This window comes from Oratosquilla oratoria, chromosome 3 (assembly GCF_046742065.1).
Source record: "Oratosquilla oratoria isolate Oo_2021 chromosome 3, ASM4674206v1, whole genome shotgun sequence".
Lineage (NCBI taxonomy): Eukaryota > Metazoa > Arthropoda > Malacostraca > Stomatopoda > Squillidae > Oratosquilla > Oratosquilla oratoria.
The window spans coordinates 4,719,058-4,744,255 of record NC_134779.1 but is presented as its reverse complement, the minus strand read 5'-3'; the positions used below and the strand labels follow the sequence as shown (position 1 = coordinate 4,744,255).

Here is a 25,198-nt window from a genome sequence, read left to right as displayed (position 1 = left end):
CACAGTGCTTAAACAGCGTTGAGCCCTGTTGAAGCACTGCCGTTTCCCAGTAATTATGAGCGCAATGTCATCTGCATAGCAGATGACTTTGCACCCATGTGGTAAAGGTAGTTTCAGAATGTTGGAGACGAGCACATTGAACAGAGTGGGGCCGAGTACCCCCCCCCCCCTGTGGAGTGCCATTCTCCAGTATTCTGGCCTCTGATATATGACCCTAAAAGCGTACTTTCGCAGACCGGTGATTGAGATAGTCAGCAATCCAAGAAAGCAGCTTGCCTTTTACGCCCCTGCGAGCAAGGGTGTCTAATATCACAAGAGGACTGGCCAGCTCAAATGCCTTTTCCAAATCCAAAAAGACCACGATGGACGGTGTGCCACTGACAGCATTGAGGAGTGTTGCTATACTGTTTGCTGTGCCAGTGCCCTTACAGTAAGCATGGATATGCTCATGCATTGGGCCCAGTTTCCACAGCAGCCTGTTTAGCACCATCCTCTCCGCTGTCTTCCCCATGCAGCTTGTCAGGCTGATGGGGCGATAAGCACTAGGTTCCTTTGGCTTTGGAATTGGCGTTATGGTTGCCGTCTTCCAGGCTGTTGGTAGCTTGCCAGTCCTCCAAGACTCGTTTATCACCCTTAGGAGTGCCTCATCGCCCGCTGGCCCAAGATGGGTCAGCATGGAATAGGTGACGAGGTCCTCTCCAGGTGCCGTGTCTGAGCTGGTTTTGTGTGTGACCCGTAGCTCCTGAAGCGTAAAGCTAGCGTCAGTATCATCCGATCGACTCATCATGTCCTCAACACTATGGCGCCTCACTCCTTGGAGGTCCTGCAGTGTGTCTTGAACACACTGGGGGAGTGAGGTGCTGCTGCAGCGAGAGACAAACTCCTGCACCAGCCGCTGCGCCTCAGCATCAGGGGCATGATGAGTGCGTCGTGGTTGAGTCCTGCCAGTAGCCTTACGGAGCTTAGACCACACCTCTGCTAGGGAGGTGTGAGCGTTAAAGCCCTCACACCATTCAAGAAATTTATCTCTTCTGGCATCTGCAGCTATGACGTGAGCGTCATGAACTGCAGCGCGCAAGTTGGCCAAATTGGTCTGAGGTCGGCGCCGTCGAAAACACGCCTAAGCATGTTCACCCGATGGTTGGCCTCTCTCACCTCGGGGGTATAGAACCAGCTGTTCTTATGTTCTCTGGGGGACTGGCGAGTCTTTGGGATGGCTCTGTTGGCAGCCACCTGAATGGCTGCAGAAAAGTCAGCTTCTAACGTTTCCACGTCCTGTGGTGGAACGTAGGATGCTGCCCATTCTTCAACAGACCTCTCAAACACTGGCCAGTTTGCCAAAGCTGTCCACCTGGGAACAGGTAATACAGATGGTATGGGTGGTGAATCCCGTATGTGCACAGAGACACCGAAGTGATCGCTAGTGACAATAGGATGCACCTCCCAGGTTACCCTAGGGAGGAGAGTGGCCGTCGCCAAGGTCAGATCAAGTCGTCCACCTTGCACGTGCGTCGGATTACCATCATTCAACAACGCAATGTCAGGGCATTCATCTAGTACGTAACTTAAGTGGCGCCCAGCGACATTGGGCCCATGGGGCGACATCAAAATATCATGATGGGCGTTGAAGTCCCCTCCTATGATGAGGAGCCTGTCCGCAGCAAGAGCACACACTTCTCCAAGGTCCAGTTCCGCTCTCTGGCCCCTGTATATGTTGTAGATGGTGTACGTTTCGTGGGCCCGATGAAGTCGAACCGCAAGAACTTCTACACCATCCCCACATGATACAGGGTCCATGATCTCACTACAGGGGATGGATGATTTGACTAAGATCATGCACCCCCTAGTAGTGGGTAAGCGAGGGAGGGAGAAGATGCGATATCCCGGAAATCGCACCTCATCGCTCACCAATGTCTCCTGGAGAAGTATGATATCGTAATCATGCTCTTGCGCAAGCGCAAGGAGATACGAGCTTTTGCTGCGGAACCCGTTTACGTTCCACTGTAGCAACCTTAAGTGATTATTGAACAGGGCGATGTTCTTCCCTGTCGGTTTCCATTACAGTCTCATCTTGTCCTCCCCGGTCAGACGACAAGATGGGTTGCGACTTTGTAACAGTGGGAGCGTTTCCCTCCTCATCAGAAGAGGAGTCTTCAAGCCTCAGTGCAAAATGACGTTGGGGCTTAGCAGAAGACACTTTCCTAGTCTTGGAAGATGTGGGTGTAGCTTTCCCAATGGTAAAAGTGGGTGTGGCGGACTTGGGGGAAGTGGAAGGGGAGGAGGAGGAGGTTGAGGAAGAGGAAGAGGTAGTGGAAGAGGCGGGGGAGGAGGCAGGAGAGGAGGAGGTAGAGGGGGAGGGAGTCCTCTCCTTTCGCCTAGGGTTCCTCTTCTCTTTTAGGAGTTTGAGCAAGACTAGCATCTTGTCTGGGTCGCTCTCCCCGAGGGTAGTAGCGACTGCAGAGACGACACCAGTCACAATCAGGTCGATATCATCCTCCCTAAGGGGGATGACATCAGACGGATATTGCGGTGGAGGGGACCGTCGGTCCTGTGCTCGTGGGGTTGGTACTGGGGGCGTGGGTTTGGCTTTAGGTTTGGGGGTGGGATTGGAGGCAGGCGTGGATTTGGAGGTGGGCGCAGGTTTAGAGGCGGGCACGGGTTTAGAGGTGGGCGTGGCTTTTTTGGGAGCTGGTTGTGTCTTTGTGTTAGTCTGTGTAGGAGCTGGTTTCAGTGATGGAAAGTGCTCCTGATTGTTCAGATCAGGAGCACTGTGTATAGGTGGTGGTGGTGCTGTGGTAGGAAAGTGTTTCCTGCTGCCCCATACAAATGTTCCTAGGGGGGGGGGGGGCAGGTATGAAGTCCTGTCGTTTCTCTGTCCTCTCCTTACAGGCAATGGCCTGAACTTTACGCACTGCGCAAGAGGTATTCCAGGCGTGGTGCTTCTTACTACAGTTAGGGCATTTCGCAACAGTCTCAGTGCCAGCCTTGAACTTGTTAAGACAAGTCTCAGTGGCATGAGGCATGCTGCAAATGCCGCACTTGGGCTGTTTCGAAGTGCACCTCGCCTGGTGATGACCATAGCGCTGACACCTGAAACAACGGAGAGGATCAGGGATGTACGTTCGTACATCATACCTGCCATACCATCCCAGGTCTATCTTATCAAAGGGTTCGCCTTTGATCGTTATAAGGACCTGGCGTGTGGGCGTCTTGTCCCATCGGCGCATCCTCGTGGCCGCGATTACCTGACTATGGTCCTCGATGGCCTCGGTCATATAACTGGTCGGGTAATCGTGAACCACGAGTCGATGTTTCCTGTCCTCCGGGTTGAGACGCTCCAGGTTCACTGGCTTGCCACCGAGCGACTTGATCCCGTCCAGCTCCTCGACGAGTTCGTAAGTGCTTGGTAACAGCAGCACGTTACCATCGCCGAGGGGCCGGAGGGACAGAAGCTTGCCACGGAGTGGGCCCTTTTCCAGAGCTCTCACCACCTCAAAAGCAGTGTCGTACCCCGCTGAGGGTACGACCTTGAAGGTGGGGAGCTTGCCACCCTTTACACTAGCTGAGGCCATCACTACAGCAGCTTCATCATCCGATGGAGCTGCTGAACCTGGAGCGCATCGTCGCCTTTTCGACACGCCAGTCGGAGGATCAGTAGCCGCCATGGCGGCACTGATAACGAGAAAATTACTTAAGGCGCAACGGTAACGTGAAAAAAAAGGACGGAAATCTAAGGGGGCGGGGATTCGCGGGCGTTAACTAGCGCGTTGGTGCTAAGTCTAAACCTGTCTACCTCGCAAGCAGTCAAACGAACACGAGGCCCGAGTGCACCTAAAGCGTGTGAGACCGGGCTTGTCTTGATGGAAGTGGTCCCACCTCTCCCGCCGTAAAGGCGATTTTCAAAAGAACCACACGGGCTACACCGATCGTGCAGGGAGAGTCATGTTGGGCATAATCCTGCCAGAGCGAGATTCCACAAAGAAGGGGGAATTTTCTCGGGTAGCAGTACGTTTACGCTTTGGAAGTGATCGTAGCACGTCTGACAGAGCTAGTGACTAGGGTGGACGAATTCGGCGTTATCGAAGAAGAGCAGCGGGAGCGTCCTCTCATCACGGAATATATTTTCTCTGTGTAGTATTCATCATTACAAATATCAAAGTCTGATGTTTTCATTCGCTATGGAAATTTGTTGAACATAAGAACATAAGAATAAAGGAGACTGCAAGAGACCATAAGGCCTACACTAGGCAGCTCCGTATCCATCACCACCTGTCACCCCCTTCCATAAAGTTGTCTAATCGTTTTTTTAAACAACTGATAGTTTCACCGCTTACTACATGGTTACTGAGTTTATTCCATTCATCGACCACCCTATTAGTAAACCAATTCTTGCCTATTTCCTTCTTAAATCTAAATTTGTCTAGTTTATACCCATAACTGCGAGTCCTGCCCTGTTGTTTTATTATGATGACCTTGTTTGTATCACCCTTGTTAAAGCCTTTGATCCACTTGAACACTTCTATTAGATCACGCCGCACTCTGCGTCTTTCCAGAGAGTGTAAGTTAAGGTGCCTAAACCTCTCTTTGTAAGGCAAATTTCCGAGTCCATGTATCATTTTGGTAATTCTTCTCTGTACTGATTCTAGTGAATTTATGTCCATTCTGTAGGACGGAGACCAAAACTGTACCGCATAGTCAAGGATGGGTCTAACTATCGCTAGATAGAGTTTGATAATTACCTCTGCACTTCTTTTCGTTGCCGTCCTAGCAATGAAGCCTAATGCACTGTTAGCTTTATTTCTGGCGCTAATACACTGCTTCCTGGTTTTAAGGTCCGGACTCACTAGAACTCCCAAGTCCCTCTCGCACTCAGACTTTTCTAAAGCCATGTTATCTAAGCTGTATCTATTTTCGGGGTTGTGTAGCCCTACGTTTAACACATTACACTTAGAGGTATTGAAGTTAATTTGCCATTTCACCGACCATGTTAACAATTAATTAAGATCATCCTGCAGAATCTCTGCGTCCGTCTCCTGACCTAATTAGGCGTCCTATTTTAGTGTCGTCCGCAAACTTACTAACATCACTATTCATCCCATCGTCTAAGTCGTTTATGTACATAATGAACAACAAGGGACCCAAAACCGAGCCCTGGGGGACCCCGCTAGTAACATTGCTCCACCTAGTTTTTATTCCATTTATGGTGACCCGCTGTTTTCTGTTACTAATACAAGCTCTAATCCATTCTAACACTTTTCCTCCTATGCCATGGGCTTTGATTTTATTTAGTAGTCTTTGGTGTGGCACCTTGTCGAACGCTTTGCTAAAGTCAATGTAAATAAAATCGTAATTTTCATTGTTATCTGACGCCTGTTATAATTTAGTGTAAAAGGATAGAAGATTAAATACTACACGTTTTACTCCATTATTTCATTTTTTTTTTTTTTTTACCCAGTTCATCATACAAAACTTGGGTCAAGAAGTCATCATGGCAGTCATAACCGGTTGATGTTGAGTTTTTCAAACATTTGCCGCTTCATTCATTTTGCCACAAATGAATAGTTATACTACAAACGTCTACTTGCACACCACACAGCGTATGCGCATCGGACTTGCACATTGTTTATTATGACAAAATGAGCAGAAGTAGGAATTGTTGTGGGCGAAAGCTCAACTGATTTGTGGCTGCCATGAGGATGCCATTGCACTGACAAGATCACATATTTTTAAGAAATTGTATTTTTCATGGGTCTAAGACTAAACTTTTAAAGACACCCAGTCAGAGGTCAATATGCAGAACGGTTTTAACGCCCTCATGAAAGCTACAATATACACAACAGTTTTTGACCTGCATTGAATCAGTATGGTGTTGGTGATCCAAACAGGAGACGCTATGAAAATATATTCAGCAACACTAAACCGAGGCAACGATTTTTTTGGAGTTGACTGGACATTATTGAAAGTATATCTATACATGTATACTAGAGTAACAATAAAAATATTTTGGTAACTAGTTTTAATGTAGGTAATGCAATTGAAATTTAATCTAAGAACAGCTAGCGTACGAACACAGAATCAAAACAAACATGGTCAGCTGTGTAGTGTTGGCCGGGTGTAGTTTAAAAATGAAACATTATCATTTTTGTCATTTTCTCTTGAAGCAACAACTTCAGAGAAGTGTTTTTCAAAGAGGGAAACACAGACCACTAATTATTTTAGGTTATCGTATGCTGTCGCTTTATGCTGAAAGCACTGTCAAACAGGTTAACCCATCCTTAGCTTCATTTGTCGGAAGGCCAAAATCAACCCGAACTTGGTGTGATTCAAGTATGTTCAGTTTTCAGAAGTTCAGTGATGAAAATTCTTTGAGGTGCAGTTCCTTATCATGGAACTTGAATTGTATTAGGACATTGTATTCAAGTAGTTCCAATCGGAATGTTGATGATCAGCGTGAGGGGAACCCAACATCAACTCCAAGTGGATCGCAACAAGCGTGGAAAATTCTTAAAGAGAAAGAAAACAAAATTAGGGAAGCTAGAAAAGAACTGATGGATGATTTTAAAGAAACTAAGGCCAAGGTCATGGAAAGAATGGAGGAAGTTGTTGAGGTATGTAAAAGTTTATTAATTAATGTCCACATGATTGTAAATTTATGAGCCCACCAGTTATGCTGCTTTTTGTGGCTAACAGTTGGTACTTGCATATTGTGGTCCTGCATGACAGGCATCAGAGGGAAATGTATTCTTGCTGTCCATATTCAAGAGTCATCTTAATCTTCATTTCTATTTGGAGATGATACTTAGTCTACAAGTCAGTCATAAGACTTCTGTCATGTTTGACTGTATTCTCTCCACTTCTTCATGCCAGAAGCACTAACAATTGGTAACAACTTCTGCTACTACTACCATTAGCTGATGACATAGAATGTCTTACACCAGTGTAAAACACAATAAGATCTATTATAGGGCTGAAGGACCATTGATGGGCTACAGAATTCCAGTCAGTGTGAAACTCATGGGAGTAATTATTATTGTCCTGTTTACTTTTTTCATGTGTATTTGAAATATGAGACATATAAATTATCTTCTGTGTTACCCATCAACTTAAAACATTATTTATTTTGCAGAGAGAAAATATCTGGACCATACCAAACTTTCTTTGTGTGAGCCGCATCTTGATGTCACCGTTTCTAGGATATTTAGTGGTGTCAGGAATGTACTCTTGGTCTTTGGGCATCTTCATTTTTGCTGGTTTCACAGATTTGGTAAGGTCAAAACAGTATCTTTAGAAGTTAAATTTTTCACATTTTTGCAATAAAATTGTATTATTATTCAAATGTTTTGAATAATAATATTGGCTCTGTGTTACTGTGAAGTTAAAATCTGCTCAGTAGCATGCAGTTGATACTTTAGGGTCTATATGGGGGTGCCCCTGTGGACCAGAGCCACACATCATTTTGTCTATGTTGAAGGAAATCTCTAATCATTCTATATTATACTGTGACTGACCCTCTGTTATGGTATCACCTCATTCTCAATACTATCCTGTACCATTTCTCTGAATATAAGTTTACATTTTTGTCTAACCTTGTGATAGGGAAGAAAGAATAATGACACCAAGTATTCCCACTCAAGTCGTAAAAGGCATAAGAAGGTCTGGGAGGAGTTTTTCAACCAGAGTCCCAAGGTTTGGGTCTTTTAATTTGTGTGGGAGGGGTACAGGTGAGACTAACAGGGAAGAGATAGGCAAGTGGGAGAAGAAGATGGATGTGTTGGCATTAAGTGAAATTAAGTTGTTGTTGTTGTTGTTGTTGTCGTTCCCTAGACTGTCTGTCCAAGCAGTCCCGTCTCCCCAAGGAAGGCCACAGCCGAAACTGGGTTTTCCCACAAATCCTTTATAGAGTGTATGTTGTGTTGTTTGCGTGCATGATTGTGTATAATGCAGTCTTCCATTATGTGTTGTATGGTATGGGGTGAAGTGTTACATCCTGGGCAGCTGTTCACAACACGGTCGTCCAGCCTCTTCTGGTAGCTTAGAAGTGCTGGGTGGTGACCGCATCGCAGTCTGGCCAAGTGGACTCTGTCCTTTCGTGGGAGAGAGGATTCAGAAGGGTGGATATCAGGGGGTCTGGCATGCAGCAGTGTGTTGTCTTTCAGTGTGTTAATGGAGCGGTGAGTGATATGATTATGAATATGTTTCCGGAGGCTGGTATTTGGTGGTTGTGGAGGAAGAGAAGAGAGTATCTGTGCATAATAAAGGTCTTTGGGTGTAGTTTTAATGTTTCTTGGTGTGTGTGGGTGTTCTGCTATGTAGTGTAGCGGGTGTGATGTGTTTGTGGTGGCTGCAGCAAGTGTTTGTGTGCCTCTCATGTCGAGGTGGTCCTTGACTTTGAGGACTTTTGTTTCATGGTGTAAATGGTCTGTAGGTGTTGTATTTGTGCAGCCTGTAATTGTTTTTAGGGCTTTGTTTTGTATGATTTGAAGGGTGTTGTGGTGTGTCTCACTGAGATTAGGAGCCCATGCAGGACTCGCATAATTCATCACTGAGCGTATGCATTGTTTGTATATTGTTATATTAGTTTCTTTGTTTTGTCCAAATGTTGTTCCAGTGATTAACTTAAGTGCGTTAAGTCTAGGTGTGCATTTGTTTTTTATGTTTGTGAGGTGTTGTTTGAAAGACATGGATGTATCGTATGTTACACCAAGAATTTTCGGTGTGTTTGTGTGTGGTATTAGAGTGTTGTTGATGTAGAGATGAGGTATGTATTTGTGTTCTTTTGTCCAGTTGGTGAGAAGTGTTGCTGTAGATTTGGTTGGAGCTATTTTGAGTCTGTTTGTGATGAACCATGTGTTGAGTGTGTCAAAAACTCGCCCATCCCTTTCAACTTAGATTCAAGTAACACAGACAAAGCTGCAGAAAGTGAATCTAAGTTGAAAGGGATGGGCGAGTTTTTGTTTGGGAATGTAGTGGGGAGGGTGTCAGGAGTGAAGAGAGGATGAGGGAAAGAAGGGATCTCTATATTAGTGAGTGAAGAGAGAGGTAAGTGTGTGATGGAATGGAAGGAGATTTCTTCAAGGTTAATGTGGATAAAGATGAAACTGGGAAAGGAGATATGGGTCTTTGTAAGTGCATATGGTCCTGGTAGTGAGAAGAATGTAAAGGAAAGGGAGGCTTTTTGGATAGATTTAAATGAGTGCATAGATAGTTTAGGGAGAAATGTCATTGTAATGGTATTGGGAGATCTCATTGCTAAAATAGGAGATGAACTAATAGACAGAGTGGTTGAGAAGTGTGGAGTGCAGCAGTGTGATGCTAGGCAATGAACACCACACCATGTGGAGTTAGGGATGTGCTTTCTTAGACATGGTCGTGATACAGGGGCCTTTCATCCCACTTGCCAAGATACCAAGCACTGCTTGCCGTTATCACAACCTATAGATGGAGCAAAGCTGACATCATGCGTCCCACCAGCTGACCCACACAGGCCATGCCCACCCACCTAGGGGAATATGAAACAAAGACGTGGTTCACGAGATTCGGAGGCAGGTGACATCAACGTACCCCCAACACTCACACCAAATGTGACGTCTTCACTGGATGGTGGCAGTAACATCGGACAACTCGTAGCAGTGATGCAAAGTCAGCAGAGAGACTGTGAGAAAATCGACCAAATGGGGGAGACCCTGCGAGCTCACGTAGCCATTGTCACCCGCACAATGTCCCCTACACTGAACTCTTCGTCTCCTCCTCCGCCCTCCACCCTGGTCCCCCAGGGTGCTATCCATTCCTCTGCTGCTGGCAACCTCTTGGTCCCACATCCACCACCACTGCAGGCCAATACATACTTCCAGTCATTCCAGCCATGGCTGGGCCGACTATGCCATCTTAGCCGGTGTAAATAGGGTGCCACGCGATATACAGCTCCAGTCATGCTTATTCTTCGATGTCCAGGGGATGCTACAAAACTCCCTAGACATCCTCCATAACACCCGACTCTCGGCTAACAAGGTGATTGACTGGCTGCAAGCTCACTTCCAGGACACACGAGTAGAGGCTCTCCTTCGCCATGACCTGCTCTGTTGCAGACAGATGCAAGGTGAGTCCTTCAGCAACTTTTATGGCTACATAAGGAATAAGGCTGAGGAAGTAGACCTGTGCATCGGCAACTCTGTCACTTGAGTGGAGGCCCAGCTGAAAATGGTAATACTCATGGGCATCAGGGATGATGAACTTGGAGAATGCCTCAGCTCCCTCTCTGCAAATATATCACTACAGGAGGTAGTGACCAGCTGCCGCTCATAAGAGACATTGAGGGTAACAGCCATTCAGGACACCTTGAGCTTATGTGCCATCTCATCATACAAAAAGGCCCAACACGAAGCACATGTACCCCCAACCCACCAGAGCCCCGCAACCCAGTGACCCCTGTCAATCCTGCATCCACCGGCACGATGCCAGGAAATGCTGGGGAGCTAATAGCACCTGTCAAGGCTGCATTCTACGATATCTACCATTCGAAAGGACAAAGAACAAGTGAGGGAGAAGGCCAAGACTACAATGGGATACAGTGCTTTGATAACAAGAAAACAAAAAGGCCTCATACATGAGATGGAAAAATTGTTGGCCATTTGGTTTGACGACCAAATAGGCAAAAGAATACCTAGTAGCCTTAATATAATTCAAAGTAAGGTGCTCAGTTTCCTTTAAACATATTGTACATACATACATATACCAAGGCTTTTTCCCCCTTACAAGGGAGGTAGCCAAAAAGGAAAAGGCATAAAATCATTTCCACCCATTCCATCCCTGAATACACTCCACACCCCTCCACCCTCCCTCTCATCTTAGCACCTCCTGGATGACGGGTCATCCCTGCACCTTGTCCACTGCCCTGGGTCAGAAGCAGTGTCGCAAGACACAGCACATCCACAGCAAGGCCACTTCATTAAATCGGCGACCCCCCCTCTCCGTCCCCCCATTGCATAAAAGGAGAGGACGGGGAGAAATCCCTTCGGGCTGCGTCAAATTTTGCTCACACATACTACCTCACCCCCCATCCTCCCACCCATTCCACCTCATGCAATCACATCATCATCCATATACAACCATTCTCCATTCACCCCTGTCTTCTGTCCTCTCCCGTCCTTCCTCAACAGATATTCCCCTCTTCCCCAAAGCCCCCTTCACCCCATCCATCCACCTCATCCTAGGATGTCCCCTCATGTTCACTCCCTCCACATCTGCCTTCCATACCTCTTTTACTAGTCTTTCTTCACTCATTCTTTCCATGTGTCCAAACCATCCTAATATTCTTTCATCAACCCTATCTCCCAGCTCCTTTTCCACCCCTGTTCTCATCATCACCTCCTCATTTCTCACTATATCTAGCCTAGTAACCCCTATCATACTTCTCAGACACCTCATCTCAAACACATTCAAACTCCTTCTCTCTTCTTCTCATATGTTCCATGTTTCTGCCCCATACAGTGCTGTTGGCACAATCACTTCTTCATACAGTCTCCTCATAGCATCCATATCCAAATGTCTATTCCTCATTACACTCTTTAATTCACCAAGGCATTTACTCGCTTCTCTCAATCTACATTCTACCTCCACCTTCACTCCACCTTTTCCTGCCACATTTGCCCCCAAGTATCTAAAACTATCCACTTCCTCCAGTCGCTCTCCCTTAACCCCTTCCATACGGTGCCGCACACGTAGGCGGCATGAGGAGCAAGTGGATACGCGAGGCTGCCATATCGGCGTCTTGATTATATTTATTGTAGTTGCCCCTGCGTAATGACATACTCTCTAAACTGTCTTCATCACATTTTCTATGGTTATCAAAATTCACGGGTAAAAGAGAAAACGATCGATATAAGCGGTGACTATATTTTATGATGCGAGTATTATTACGACACATCGTATGTCTGACAGCTAATGCTGCCCTTGAGATTTTGAACCGAACTGAAGAGGTTAATGCTCACTTTCAGTCTACTGCCACTTTCACCCCTTGTACATCTCATCACCTTACTTTTACCCACATTTATCTTTAGCTTTCTTCTATCACATACTCTCCCAAACTCTGCAACCAACTTCCTCAATCCCTTCTCCAATCCTGCCACAAGTGCAGTGTCGTCCGCAAACAACAGCTGGCTCACCTCCCACTTTTCTCCATTTTCTTTAACCATCTCCAATCCCTGACCCACTACCCTAGCATTTACCTCTCGCACCACCCCGCCCGTGTATAAGTTGAACAGCCAGGGCGAAATAACGCATCCTTGATGAAGTCCCACCTTTACCTCGAACCACTCACTCTCTCCATTTCCAATCCCGACATAAGCTCTACTACTCTCATAAAAACTCTTGACAGCTCCCAGAAGCTTTCCTCCTATCCCATATATCTGCATAACCTCCCACAGTGCCTTTCTGTCTACCCTATCATAAGCCTTTTCCAGATCCATAAAAGCCCCAAAAACATCCCCTTTCCCATAGCTTTCTCACATATCTGTCTTACCACAAAGATCTGATCTACACAACCTCTACCTGTCCTAAATCCACACTGTTCCTCACCAATTACTCCTTCTGTTCCTCTCCTAATCCTCTCAATCAAGATCCTCCCATAAGCCTTCCCAACTACACTTAACAAGCTAATCACTCTGAAACTACTACATTCACACTTGTCCCCTTTTCCCTTGTAAAGAGGAACTATACAGGCACTCCTCCAGTCCTCCGGCACTCTACCCTCTCTCCAGCAGACATTAAATAACCTCACCAGCCAGTCCACCATCACTGTACCTCCCTTTTTCAGACATTCTGCACAGCATCCATCCAGACCAGGTGCCTTACCTGCTTTCATCATCTTAACAACTGCCTTCACCTCATCCTTCCTTATTTTTCCTCCATTCTCCTCACTCATCACTCTCATTTTCTTCGCATTTCCCACTGCAGCTATCTTTCCCTCTCTATCCTCCTTCACATTTAGCAACTCCCTAAAATATTCTGCCCATCATCCCCTTACTGCCTTCTCCTCCATTATCATCTCTCCATCTGCACCTTTTACCTTTTCTTCTCTACTTAATTTGCCTCCTCTTCCTCTCTTAATTTCTTTCCAAGACATCTTTTTTATTACTTTCAAAATTTTCTGTCATACTCTTACCCCATTTCACATCTGCTCTCCTCTTTGCCTCCTTTACCTTTTGCTTTACTTCTCTTTTCTTTGTACCTATCATATGACTCCCCTGTCCTATTTTGTAACCAATCTATGGAAGCTCACTTCTTCTCTTCTACAACCTTCTTTGTTTCCTCATCCCACCATTCACTACCCTTTCTTCTATTTCCCCCTGTCCTTCTTGTTCCACACACCATCCTTACACACTTTATGACTCCCTCCTTGAACCATCCCCATTCCTCCTCCACACCCAGCTCTACTCTATCCTTTACTCCCTCCCACTCCTCCTTCAGCTTCTTTCCTTACTCCTTCTCCTTTTCCTTTTCATTCAAAGAGTTCACTCTAAGAACCTCCCTACCTTTTGTCCCTTTCCTCTTTCTCCATCTATCCTCCACTCTCAACTTACCTTCCACCAAAAAATGATCTGATATTCCCCCACCCTCTCCCCTTAGCACATGTACATCCTTAACTCTTCCTATCATAATCCTATTTACCACTACATAATCCATTAGCGCTCTATCTACCACCCTCTCCCATGTGTACTTATGCTTGACTTTCTTCTGAAACACTGTATTTGCTATCATCAACTCTCTTTCTAGACACATTTCCACCATCAACTCTCCACTACGATTCTTTCCTGGAACTCCACATTTCCCAACCACTCCATCGATTGGACCATTTCCTACACTAGCATTAAGGTCTCCCAGTACTATTACATTGACATTTCTTCCTAAATCCTCTATGCACTCATTTAAATCTATCCAAAAAGCCTCCCTTTCTTCTACACTCTTCTCACTGCCAGGCCCATATGCACTTACAAAGACCCACATCTCCTTTCCCAGTTTCACCTTCATTCACATTATCCTTGAGGAAACCTCCTTCCACTAAACTACACGTTTACCTATCTCTTCATTTACTAGAATAGCCACCCCTTCCCTCCCTCGCCCTCTCTTCACTCCTGATAACCTCCCACTTACACTCCCAAACTTACACTCACCCTTCCCTTTCAACTTAATTTCACTCAAAGCCAACACATCCATCTTTCTTCTCACAAACATACTACCTATCTCTTCCCTTTTACTCTCATCTGTACCACATCCACGCACATTAAAAGACCCAAACCTTAGGGTGCTGATCCGAAAACTCCCAGACCCTCTTATGCCTTTACTTTTTCGTTTAGGAATGTCCCCTGTGGGGCTACAAGGAGAAGGATGCCTAGTCCCAATCCCCGTCCCTTTCTTCTCGCCTCTTACGATCCAAGTGGGAATACTTGGTGGCAGTATTCTTTTCCCCCACCAAAGTAAGGTCCTCAGTTTCCATTAAACATATTGTACCTTCTGTAATTTTAAGAATTTCATATGTTGTAAAACAATGATTTGTAAGTTGAGTTATAAAACAATGATTTGTAAGTTGAGTTTCCTTTGAGTTTCCTTGTACTTTCTTTTTTGTAATTTTAAGAATTTCGTAGATTAATAAAGAGAACTCACTTAACAAATTTTGCTTAATGATGGGGTTGCTGGATTGGAACCCCATCATTAAACAAGGAGTATGCAAATGCACAGTGATTGATTTTTCATTTTACTAATACAGATAGATGGGTGGATAGCAAGGCAGTTCCCAGGACAAGCATCAAGATTAGGAAGCTTCCTAGACCCTTTAGCAGATAAAGTGCTGGTAGCTGTATTGTTCCTGACTCTTACCTACAATGGTCTGATACCATGTAAGCCAAATTAAGTTTATCCAGAATGTTTTGATATTTCATCTTAATTCCAGATTTTAGTATTTGGAAGTGCAACATTATATTTGTCCTATTTTTTTCCAGTACCTCTAACTGGGCTCATCATCTACCGTGATGTCCTCATCATTGGCGGGGCTTCTGTTGTACGATTCAAAAGCCTTCCTCCTCCAGTAAGTCAGTTTGTATTATTTTGTTTAGATATTTTGCATTGTAGCTCAGTGGATACCATGGCAAACTCATGAGCAGTTGGTCATGAATTTGATTCTCTGGACCCACTGCATATTGTCTCACTGCTTCCTGACAGCCCTGGCCAGGCAGGGAGGTGACCCAGCATCCGACTAAAAAGCCAGTAACATACCACAACTAACGGGGTTGTTTGCGTGCATGATTGTGTATAATGCAGTCTTCCATTATGTGTTGTATGGTATGGGGTGAAGCACCCAAACAACACAACATACACTCTATAAAGGATTTGTGGGAAAACCCAGTTTCGGCTGTAGCATTCCTTGGGGAGACGGGACTGCTCGAACAGACAGTCTAGGGAACGACAACAACAACAACTGATGGGGTTTTGTTTTACCTGGGGTTTTTCACTTCTCACTTTGTGGGAGTTGGAAGGTGAATTTTGGTGAAACTTCCTGTGTTGCAATTGAATTATCATGCCTTTGGACTTAAGTATCTTACTAAACATTACACTTTATCAAAAAATTAATACAGATGATGAAGAACTACTAAGAAATATAGAAAGTAGGGATATACAGTATGTATGTCTTGCAGTAAGGACACAGGAATGATGTTGCCAACTACCTGAAGGTTGTCAGTCTTCTGCAAAAGAGCCAGGGGCAACGGATTGATTGATTGATCCCCTCAATTTTGTAAAAGGTGACTAAATAGTGTGGAGCAAGGTGACTAGATATTCCTCTTTAGACACTTTTCACTTTTGAAGAGTTAAAGCAAAAGGGGAGGTTTTATGTGGGCAAATCCAGTCAGAACCTTGGTCTTTGGGCCTAAATGTGCTTGGTCATGTAATGAGAAAATGAAAGAGAAGTTAGTGATAGATTTATAAGACAAACAATAGATGTGTTAGCCTAGGGTTAAACTAGGTTGAAAAAGAAAGGTGGGGTTGAGTTTGGGAATATGCCTAATGATATGCCTGGGATGGAGAGAGCATAAAGAAGAAAAGGAATGACCTTGTGGCTTTATTGGTGAGTGATGTGTGTATGGATGAACAAAAGGAAGTGTCATTAAATGATTTGTGTGAGTAAAAATTGAGAATAGGTTATGCAGAGATGGTCTGGGTAGACACATCATAACAACTAGCAAATTGCCTTACCAAAAAGGGGGCATCAATTGAGCAGCTGTGTGGAGCAGTTAGCTGTGATTAAGTGTGAGTCATATTCAAAGGAGTATATGATCCACATATTTTTTTATGTGGCCTGCTGGGTATTTAAGGTTCAGAAGACAATAAAGTCATATATATGTATAGGTTTATGTGATAATTATATGGTTTAACATCACACACACACACCCCCCCCCCCCACCTATTGGGAGGCTAGGATGGTACCCCTCACAGAGGGCTTATAACCAATGAGAGAATGCTCATTTCTTCTCTTCTACAACCTTCTTTGCTTCATCATCCCACCACTCACTACCCTTCCTTCTATTTTCTCACAGTATATAAACCTATACATGTATAGGTTTGTATACTGTGAGAAAATAGAAGGAAGGGTAGTGAGTGGTGGGATGATGAAGCAAAGAAGGTTGTAGAAGAGAAGAAATGAGGATTCACAGATTGGGAAAAAAATAGGACAAGAGAATCATATGAGCGGCAAAAAGAAAAGGGAAGAGAAGTAAAGCATAAGATAAAGGAAGCAAAGAGGAGAGCAGATGTGAAATGGGGTAAGAGTATGAGAGGAATTTTTTAAAGTAATAAAAAGATGTTTTGGAAGGAAATTCAGGGGGGAAGAGGAGGCAAATCAAGTAAAGAAGAAAAGGTGTGGATGGAGAGATGATAATGGAAGAAACAACAGTAAGAGGAAGATGGGCAGAGTATTTTAGGGAGTTGCCAAATGTGATGGAGGATAGGGAGGAAAAGGTAGTTGCAGTGGGTAGGGCTAAGAAAATGATAGTGATGAATGAGGAAAATGGAGGAGAAATAAGGAAAGATAAGATGAAAATAGTTATTAAAATGATGACAGCAGGTAAGGCACCTGGGTCAGATGGGTGTCATGAGGAGTGTCTTAAAAAGAGAGGAACAGTGATGGTGGACAGGTTGGTGAGGTTGTTTAATGTGTGTCTAAAAGAGAGTAGAGTGCCACAGGACTGGAGAAGTGCCTGTATAGTTCCGCTTTATAAAGGAAAAAGTGGACAAGTGTAAGTGTAGTAGTTTGAGAGGAATCAGCTGATTGAGTGTAGTTGTACATGATTGGCAAAGTTGTTTCTACCCACTTTCAAATTAGATTAATTCCTGACAGTTTGAGACCATTATTTTGTGTTTGATTTGCATTCAATGTGAAGATTTCATCACTTTTGATGTAAATTCCCTTTAGAATCTTAAAAACCTGTATCAAGCTCCCCCTAAATCTACACTTTTTTAGGGAAAATAGATTCATATATTTTAGTCAATTTTTGTATGATTTATTTTTGACATTTGGGAATGGATGCTAAGAGGAGATTGTATGAAGGAGTGATTGTGCCACAGCACTGTATGGGGCAGAAACATGGAACATAAGAGAGGAAGAGAGAAGGAGTTTGAATGTGTTTGAGATGAGGTGTCTGAGAATTATGATAGGGGTTACTAGGCTGGATAGAGTGAGGAATGAGGAGGTGAGGAGGAGAACAGGGATGGTAAGGGAGTTGGGAGACAGGGTGGATGAAAGAGTATTGGGATGATTTGGACACATGGAAAGAATGAGTGAAGAAAGACTAGTAAAAGAGGTATGGAAGGCAGATGTGGAAGGAGTGAACATGAGGGGGCGACCTAGGATGAGATGGATGGATGGGGTGAAAGGGGCTTTGGGGAAGAGGGGAATGTCTGTTGAGGAAGGAAGGGAGAGGACAGAAGACAGGGGTGAATGGAAAATGGTTGTATATGGATGATGTTGGGATGCAAGAGGTGGGGGGATGGGGGGTGAGGTAATATGTGTGAGAAAAATTTGACGCAGCCTGAAAGGATTTCTCCTTGTCTTCTCCTTTTCTGCATGAGGGGACAGAGAGGGGGGTCGCTGATATAATGAAGCGGCCTTGCTGTGGACGTGCTATGTCTTGCAACACTACTTCTGACCCAGGGCAGTGGACAAGGTGCAGGGATGACCCGTCATCCAGGAGGTGCTAAGATAAGAGGGAGGGTAGAGGGTGGAGGGGAGTGAAGTGTATTAGGGATGGAATGGGTGGGAATGGTTTTTTATGCCTTTGATTTTTGGCTACCTCTCTTGCAAGGGGGAAAAAGCCTTTTGTATATGTATGTATGTATTTGGAATCAGTTTTGTGACTTACAATTGTACTTTTTCTAATCTGTCAGTGTCTTTAATATAGATTTGGTGACCATATGTAAACAACATATTTAAAATGTGGAGGAACAAATGATTTATATAGCTTTTTAATGATAGATGGACTTTTAAAATCAGAAGATCATGCAGTCAGTCCTAGAATCTTATTTGCTTTCTCTGAGGGAGAAATACACTGTTTAGATGATTTGAGATCACAAAAATTACACCAAGATCCTTTTCACTATCCACTTTTGTTAATGAATTTCCAAATAACTTGTAATTATACTTATTGTTACTTTTACCTATAATATGCATAACCTTACATTTACTTGTGTTAAATTTCATTAGCCATTTTTCAGACCATTGTTGTAGTTTATCTAAATCTTCTTGAGTATTTAATTGGTTTAAGTGATCATTTGCCATTCCACACAGTTTTGTATCATCAGCAAATTTGGAGACAATAGATTTCAGTCCATGGTCTGTATCATTTATATATATACTATGAATAGAAGTGGCCCAAAAATAGAACCCAGAGGAACTCCATTCATAACATTTTTCCATCTAGAAGTTTTGTCATTTGGAACAACTCTGTTTATGATTGTTTAACCAGTTATTATTCCAGCTTAATAGGCTACCACTTATTCCATGGGAAACTAATTTAGCCAGTGGTCTTTCATGCAGGGATATTATCTAAAGCCTTTGCAGAGTCCAAAGATATTAAATCTATGGGTGGGAGTGGTTTTATGTCTTTGTTTTTTGGCTATTACCCTTATAAGAAAAAAAAAGCCTTTGGTATATATATGTATGTATGTATGTATGTTTCTTTTGTCATAATTTGAGATGACTGTGTTGTAGAATTCAAATAAGTTAGTCATGCAAGAACATTTCTCTCTGAATCCATGCTGGCTATCATTTATTAAACAGCTACTCTCTAATTGATGTTTGATATCATATCTGATGATAGTTTCCATAATTTTTCCTACAGTTGAGGTTAAGCTCATAGGCCTGTAGTTTATTGACTTCTTTTTGTCACCCTTTTTAAATAAGGGGATAATGCCCTGGGCAAGCGGGGAGGAAATCCCAAACATCATTCTAAAAAAACAGTGGCATGCCACAACTGACAGGGCTTCCCCTACCAGGGGTTTCTCACTTCCCACTACATGGGAGTGAGATGGTGAGTCACAACAATTCTCCACTCATACCTATCTCTTGCCTACTCCCTTCACTGCTCAACAGACATTCCCCATTTACTCAAAAGCCCATTTTCACCCCATCCACCCATTTCATGTAATGATGTTTTACATATACCAAAGCTTTTTACCCCTTACAAGGGAGGTTTACAAATGTTATAATTACTTAATTTGTATTTGTACAACTAATATATCTCTTTATTCACCAGCGTACAGTGAGTCGTTACTTTGATGCAACCCATGCCACAGCTCAGCTTGCCCCCACGACTATTAGCAAAGTTAATACTGCCATCCAACTAGGTCTCATCACAGCCTCACTTGCTGCACCTGTTTTTGCCTTCACAGATCATTATCTGCTCCATGCACTGTGGTAAGAGTATTTGAAACTTATATGTTTGTAGGGTTCACTGATCTGTATAACACCTGGATAGCGTATATGGGCCGTGGGCTGCCCCAGGAGTGAGGCAGGCAGGCGGGACATGGCCGCCATATTGGTAGTACCAAAACGTTAGCACGTGTGAACCGCTCCGCCGGTCATGGGAGCTGTCATGTTACTCTCGTGGCCTATGTGGTTGGTATGGGCTGCATGATAGTGATGTGATCTGTAAATAAGTTTTCCTGTGTAGTTTATGAAACAGTACATGTCTACATGTACCGGTATTTGACCATAAAAGTAATCAAACAAGTACGCTAAAACTGACATAAACAAGAGAACATGTAGATGTTTTAACTTGTATCCACTGATCTGCATAACAATATAGATCAGTGGTTGTATCCTATGTATCCTATGTACATTATTTTGTGCGAAGCATAAATTAGGCCTTCACATATGTGTGTGTGAGTGTGACCACATGTTGTTATCTCAATCTCTCGAATCTTGACAAGCAGTCATCTTCGGTGTTTTTCGAAATCTAGTCATCTGGTCATTGAAATCCAGTTAACTACACATGTATTTCAACAAACAAATTTCACCTGTCACTAAACATACACGTATCCACAATATTCCAAGAAACCTCCAGTGAATCTTTACAAAACAAAACCTACATTAGTATTTATTGTGAATATTGCTATTGTATCGTGTACAGCACATTACAGGTGCCTTAAATATTGGACGATAGTGATATACATGGATATGCATCGGTGCTTTTGAAACAATATATTTCACATCGATCCTGAAATAGAAACTTTGACACTGAAATCGTTCAGTAAAAAGAATGTACATGCATCAGTTACAATAGTACTAGTGGTTCATATTCAATAAATAGAAACGAAGACACATACCCGCTATGTTTGGTCCTGAAAAATCATACTCTTCCGTAACAGTAGTTGAGACCGGTAGATGGATAAATTCTTATGAGTTGAAACATAATAGTACATGGGGTGGGGGGTGTCGAATTTCACCAGAAAAAACATTACATAATTTTTGAACGGGCCCCGAATAGTAATTCAGCCCATCTAATATGAATTCCTCACACTTCACAATATAGAAAAAGCCTACACATGTAATCAGGAAGAACAACCGGTTCTATACAGCTACACAGCTCTGGACAGCGTTTGAACCTTATAAGGTCTTTTAAATGATAAATATTTATCCTGCTATTGCCACGATTACATTCGTGACAAATGGGTTGCTGCTAGATCTATTTCTTACAGATAATAAATACATAACATTAACAAGACAACACCTAACAAAACAGTTGGTGGGCAACATTTTATGCCTCCTGATGGCCGTATCATTTGTTGATGGGTATTGGGATGTTTTGGGTAATAAAACCTTAATTTACGAGTGGAAGGACTGCTCACATCCACCTTTTCTCCGGTTGGTGCAGTTGAATGTAGCACAAGTTGGCATTGTAAAATGATCTTTAAATATGTAAAACACACCAGTATATAGGAGCGAAAGCTGCCGAGAACTGTAAGGGACGCTATCAATGCTATCAGTCAATCGCGTGGCGTGGGTTTGTTTTGGTACTACCAACATAGCTGCCGCCGACCTCATAATCAGGACACCGATCCATGATCCAGTTATTTTTAGATCAGTGGTAGGGTTTGCTAATGATAAGAGCATTTGCTAGATTTTGAAGTTGAGTGCTTATATTGTATTTACAGGTGATCTCTGTTACTAAAGAAAATTTGTTTATAACTTTATTCTTAGATTAGAAGCTCAGCTCATCAAATTATCTGGATAAATGCTTTAGACTTAATTAGTATTATATGATGTGTGATTTTCACACACACACACATATCACAAATCGTTGTCTTTCATTGCTATATCTACACTAATAATGAATGATTTTGAAGGCTTCACACCCAAAAAGGTAAGTCCATTAGAAAAACTAATCAATATAGTACAGAAAATAAAATTGAAAAAGAAGATAAGTCTCAAGTTGGATACTCTGCCATGGAGGTAAGTGAAATTCTTAGAAAAGATTTAGATTTAATTTCCTCACACGAGTCTAGATTACACAATCTCGAGAAAAAGCTTGAGCAGGAAAAGGAAACAAACTTGGCTCAAAAAACAGATTGATAAACTGAGAAGGGAAAATGAAACTTTGATCAATGAGAGTAAAAATCTTAACACCATGGAGGAAAAGTAGGATAGGTCAACAACAAATAAAGATAGGAGTAACAGAGTAACCTTTAACCCCTTCGATACGATGACGCCTACGTAGGTGTCATGAGGAGCAAGTAGGTACGCGAGGATGCCGATGTCAGCGTCTTGATTATATATATTGTAGTTGTACCTGCGTGACCCCCATACTCTGTAAACTGGCTTCATATTTTCTATGGTTATAAAAATTCACGGGTGAAAGAGAACAAGCAATACAGTGGTAACTTTATTTTTTATAATGCGAGTATTATGACACAACATCACATGTATTGGCCCGTATTGAAGGGGTTAAAGATATCATGGAGCAACAGGTAGGAGACAGCCTGGAAGAAAGAATAGTCAGGGTTATAGAAAAAAGATAATCTCTTGTCAGAGATGTAGACAAATATAGATGCATCGTACTTTTTGGATGCCAAGAAGAATACAACACTTCATGGAAGTTACATCAAGAAAAAGAAAAGTAAATGATTAGGAAAATTACATCTACAACTCTAGGGAAGGATTTAGATGTAACAGACCAGATTGATAGCATATATAGGTTAGGCAAGTATAAGAGAAATTCCGCACGTCTAATGAAAATAAAGTTCAAGTTGCAAGCCGTGGCAAAAGAAGTAATCAGCAAGTCTTGGAAGTAAGCGCAAGAAGAAAAGTTGATTTTTTTTTTGTTTTTTTTAGAGTTGTCAATCAGAAGGTGATGAAAGAGTTTCTAGGAAAACAAGAAGGGAGCATCGCAAAGTAAGCACTACATGGAAACATAGAATAGCATATGCTAATGTTGATGTTTTATTTTTGGCTAGGTTGGAGATGATAACTACTTCAGGACAAATGAGCCTGATATAATGTATCTAGTAGAGACTAAACTCCCAGAAAATATTGATATACAGTTAGGGAACGACAAATACACCTTGAGAAGAGACAAAGAAAATAAAAAGGATATAATGTTTGTGGTGAGAAGTGACAAAGGTGGAAGAAGCAAATTTGTAGGCGTGGGTGAAGCAACTCCCCTAAAGATTAATATTAACCCCTTCCATACGGTGCCGCATACGTAAGCGGCATGAGGAGCAAGTGGATACGCGAGGCTGCCATATCGGCATCTTGATTATATTTATTGTAGTTGCCCCTGCATAATGACATACTCTCTAAACTGTCTTCATCACATTTTCTATGGTTATCAAAATTCATGGGTGAAAGAGAGAACGATCGATATAAGCAGTGACTATATTTTATGATGCGAGTATTATTACGACACATCGTATGTCTGGCAGGTAATGCTGCCCGCGAGATTTTGGCCCGTACTGAAGAGGTTAAAGGGCACAATAAAAGAAATTTGATGGTGGCATATGTTCTCCCCAAGACAAGAGGTTGGGATGAAACTGAATATCAAAAAATGTTAACGGAGACAGCTCTTTTCCTAAAGAAAAATATTAAACAAAGTAATAACATAGGCCTTATTGGAGATTTTAATTGTGGTGAAGCCAGCTGGGAGGAATGGGAAGCAAGTAGCAAACAGATTCCTTGTGAAATAACATGTTGGGTATAACAATGGAAATTTACTCTGTCTTGGTGCTTTGCTCTTGACATGGACAGTGAAAAGGAGACAGAGATGATCCTTCATCCACAAGGAGCTAAGAAGAGAGGGAAACAAGGGTGGTGGATGGGAGTGGAATGAGTGGGAGTGGGCATGTGCCTTTGACTTGGCTACCTTCCTTATAAAGGGGAAGAAACCCTTGGTATATAGGTAAATAGAAATTAAAGTAATGAAAATTTATCATTTTTACTTTTATTTTACAGGTGGTTTACTGCTGCAACCACACTGAGCTCAGGAATCAGCTACATATTCTCAAATAACACTTACAAGATGCTTAAAAAGATGCAAGAACAGAAAAAGTCTTGACTGAAGTTAAAATCTAATCAGATCTCTACTTGATAATGACCAACTAATGAGAGGAATATTGACTTCATTGTACATACATATAGAAAAACATGGAAACATACAGAAATTTGCTCATTGAACTTAGGGTTCAGTTATGTACCATTATTTTGTTATGGTCATTGTTTGAATAGACTGCTAATAATGCCTTTTTTTTTAAAGTGATTGCTAAGTAATCTTACAGTTCAGAGCCCTAGGTTAGTTAATCAATCACATAGCCATTTTCAAGGCCTTACATACCATGAACAATGCAATTTATGTGGGATAAAATGGGAGGCCAATTAGAATATGAGGGCCATATATGGATGATACATTGCTATGAGTTTTTATAGTCTGTTTTTCTATTGTTGCATGTATTTACTTTGTAGGTTGTTTATATTAATATGTACATTTAGATATATATGGATGCTTGTGTAAATGAATGTATACATGCACATTAGAGTGCTCAGTATTATCCTTATAATTTTGTTGAACAAAAATAAAATTCCTCATTACATTATATACTGATGTGGATGATTCTCAAGTAATGTAATTGTTATTACCTCTAAAATTAGTATACAGAGAGAGTCTTCTTCATCTTGAATGTTTTCTTGAATTTGAAATATAGAATAAATGTTAATTAGTGCCAACCTTAGCTTAGCTATCAATATGATGTGATCAAGTATAGGATGACAAGTTGTTGGCACAGTATGCCCTGTTGGACTGAGACTGTGTGAATTATTTGAATCTTTTAATGAAGTTACAGACTTATTTTGTTCATGTATACATAGGGTTCTGAGTTTTTTCTTTCTGGTGTGTGTCTATACGTGTGTTTGGATATACCATTTGTACTTTTGCTTTGAATGCATAAACTGGTATGGTATGATTTTCTTTCACAGTATGCCAATCAAATAAAAGGAACTACAATTCTTCAAATGAAGGATGGGATATTTAATGTCAGCATGACAAAACTACCACTTGAAACATCTGAACCCTGCAGCAATAAAAGCCATGAATGATAGCTTCAACCATTCTTGGTAGCACAGTGACATTCTAACAGTCTGTAAAAAGAACACGTGTAATCCCCATCC

At 42.4% G+C, this 25,198-nt stretch overlaps 1 protein-coding gene across 1 annotated transcript; it reads left to right on the top strand.

The window, feature by feature from the left end:
• The first annotated feature begins 6,085 nt into the window (after positions 1–6,085).
• On the top strand, positions 6,086–24,990 carry LOC143020176 (putative cardiolipin synthase (CMP-forming)). Its single transcript, XM_076176342.1, has 6 exons — positions 6,086–6,608; positions 7,127–7,264; positions 14,762–14,891; positions 14,994–15,079; positions 19,797–19,957; positions 23,990–24,990. Exons 1-6 carry the CDS (start codon positions 6,087–6,089, stop codon positions 24,090–24,092), a joined length of 1,140 nt encoding a protein of 379 aa, XP_076032457.1. The 5' UTR covers position 6,086; the 3' UTR covers positions 24,093–24,990.
• Positions 24,991–25,198: the final 208 nt, after the last annotated feature.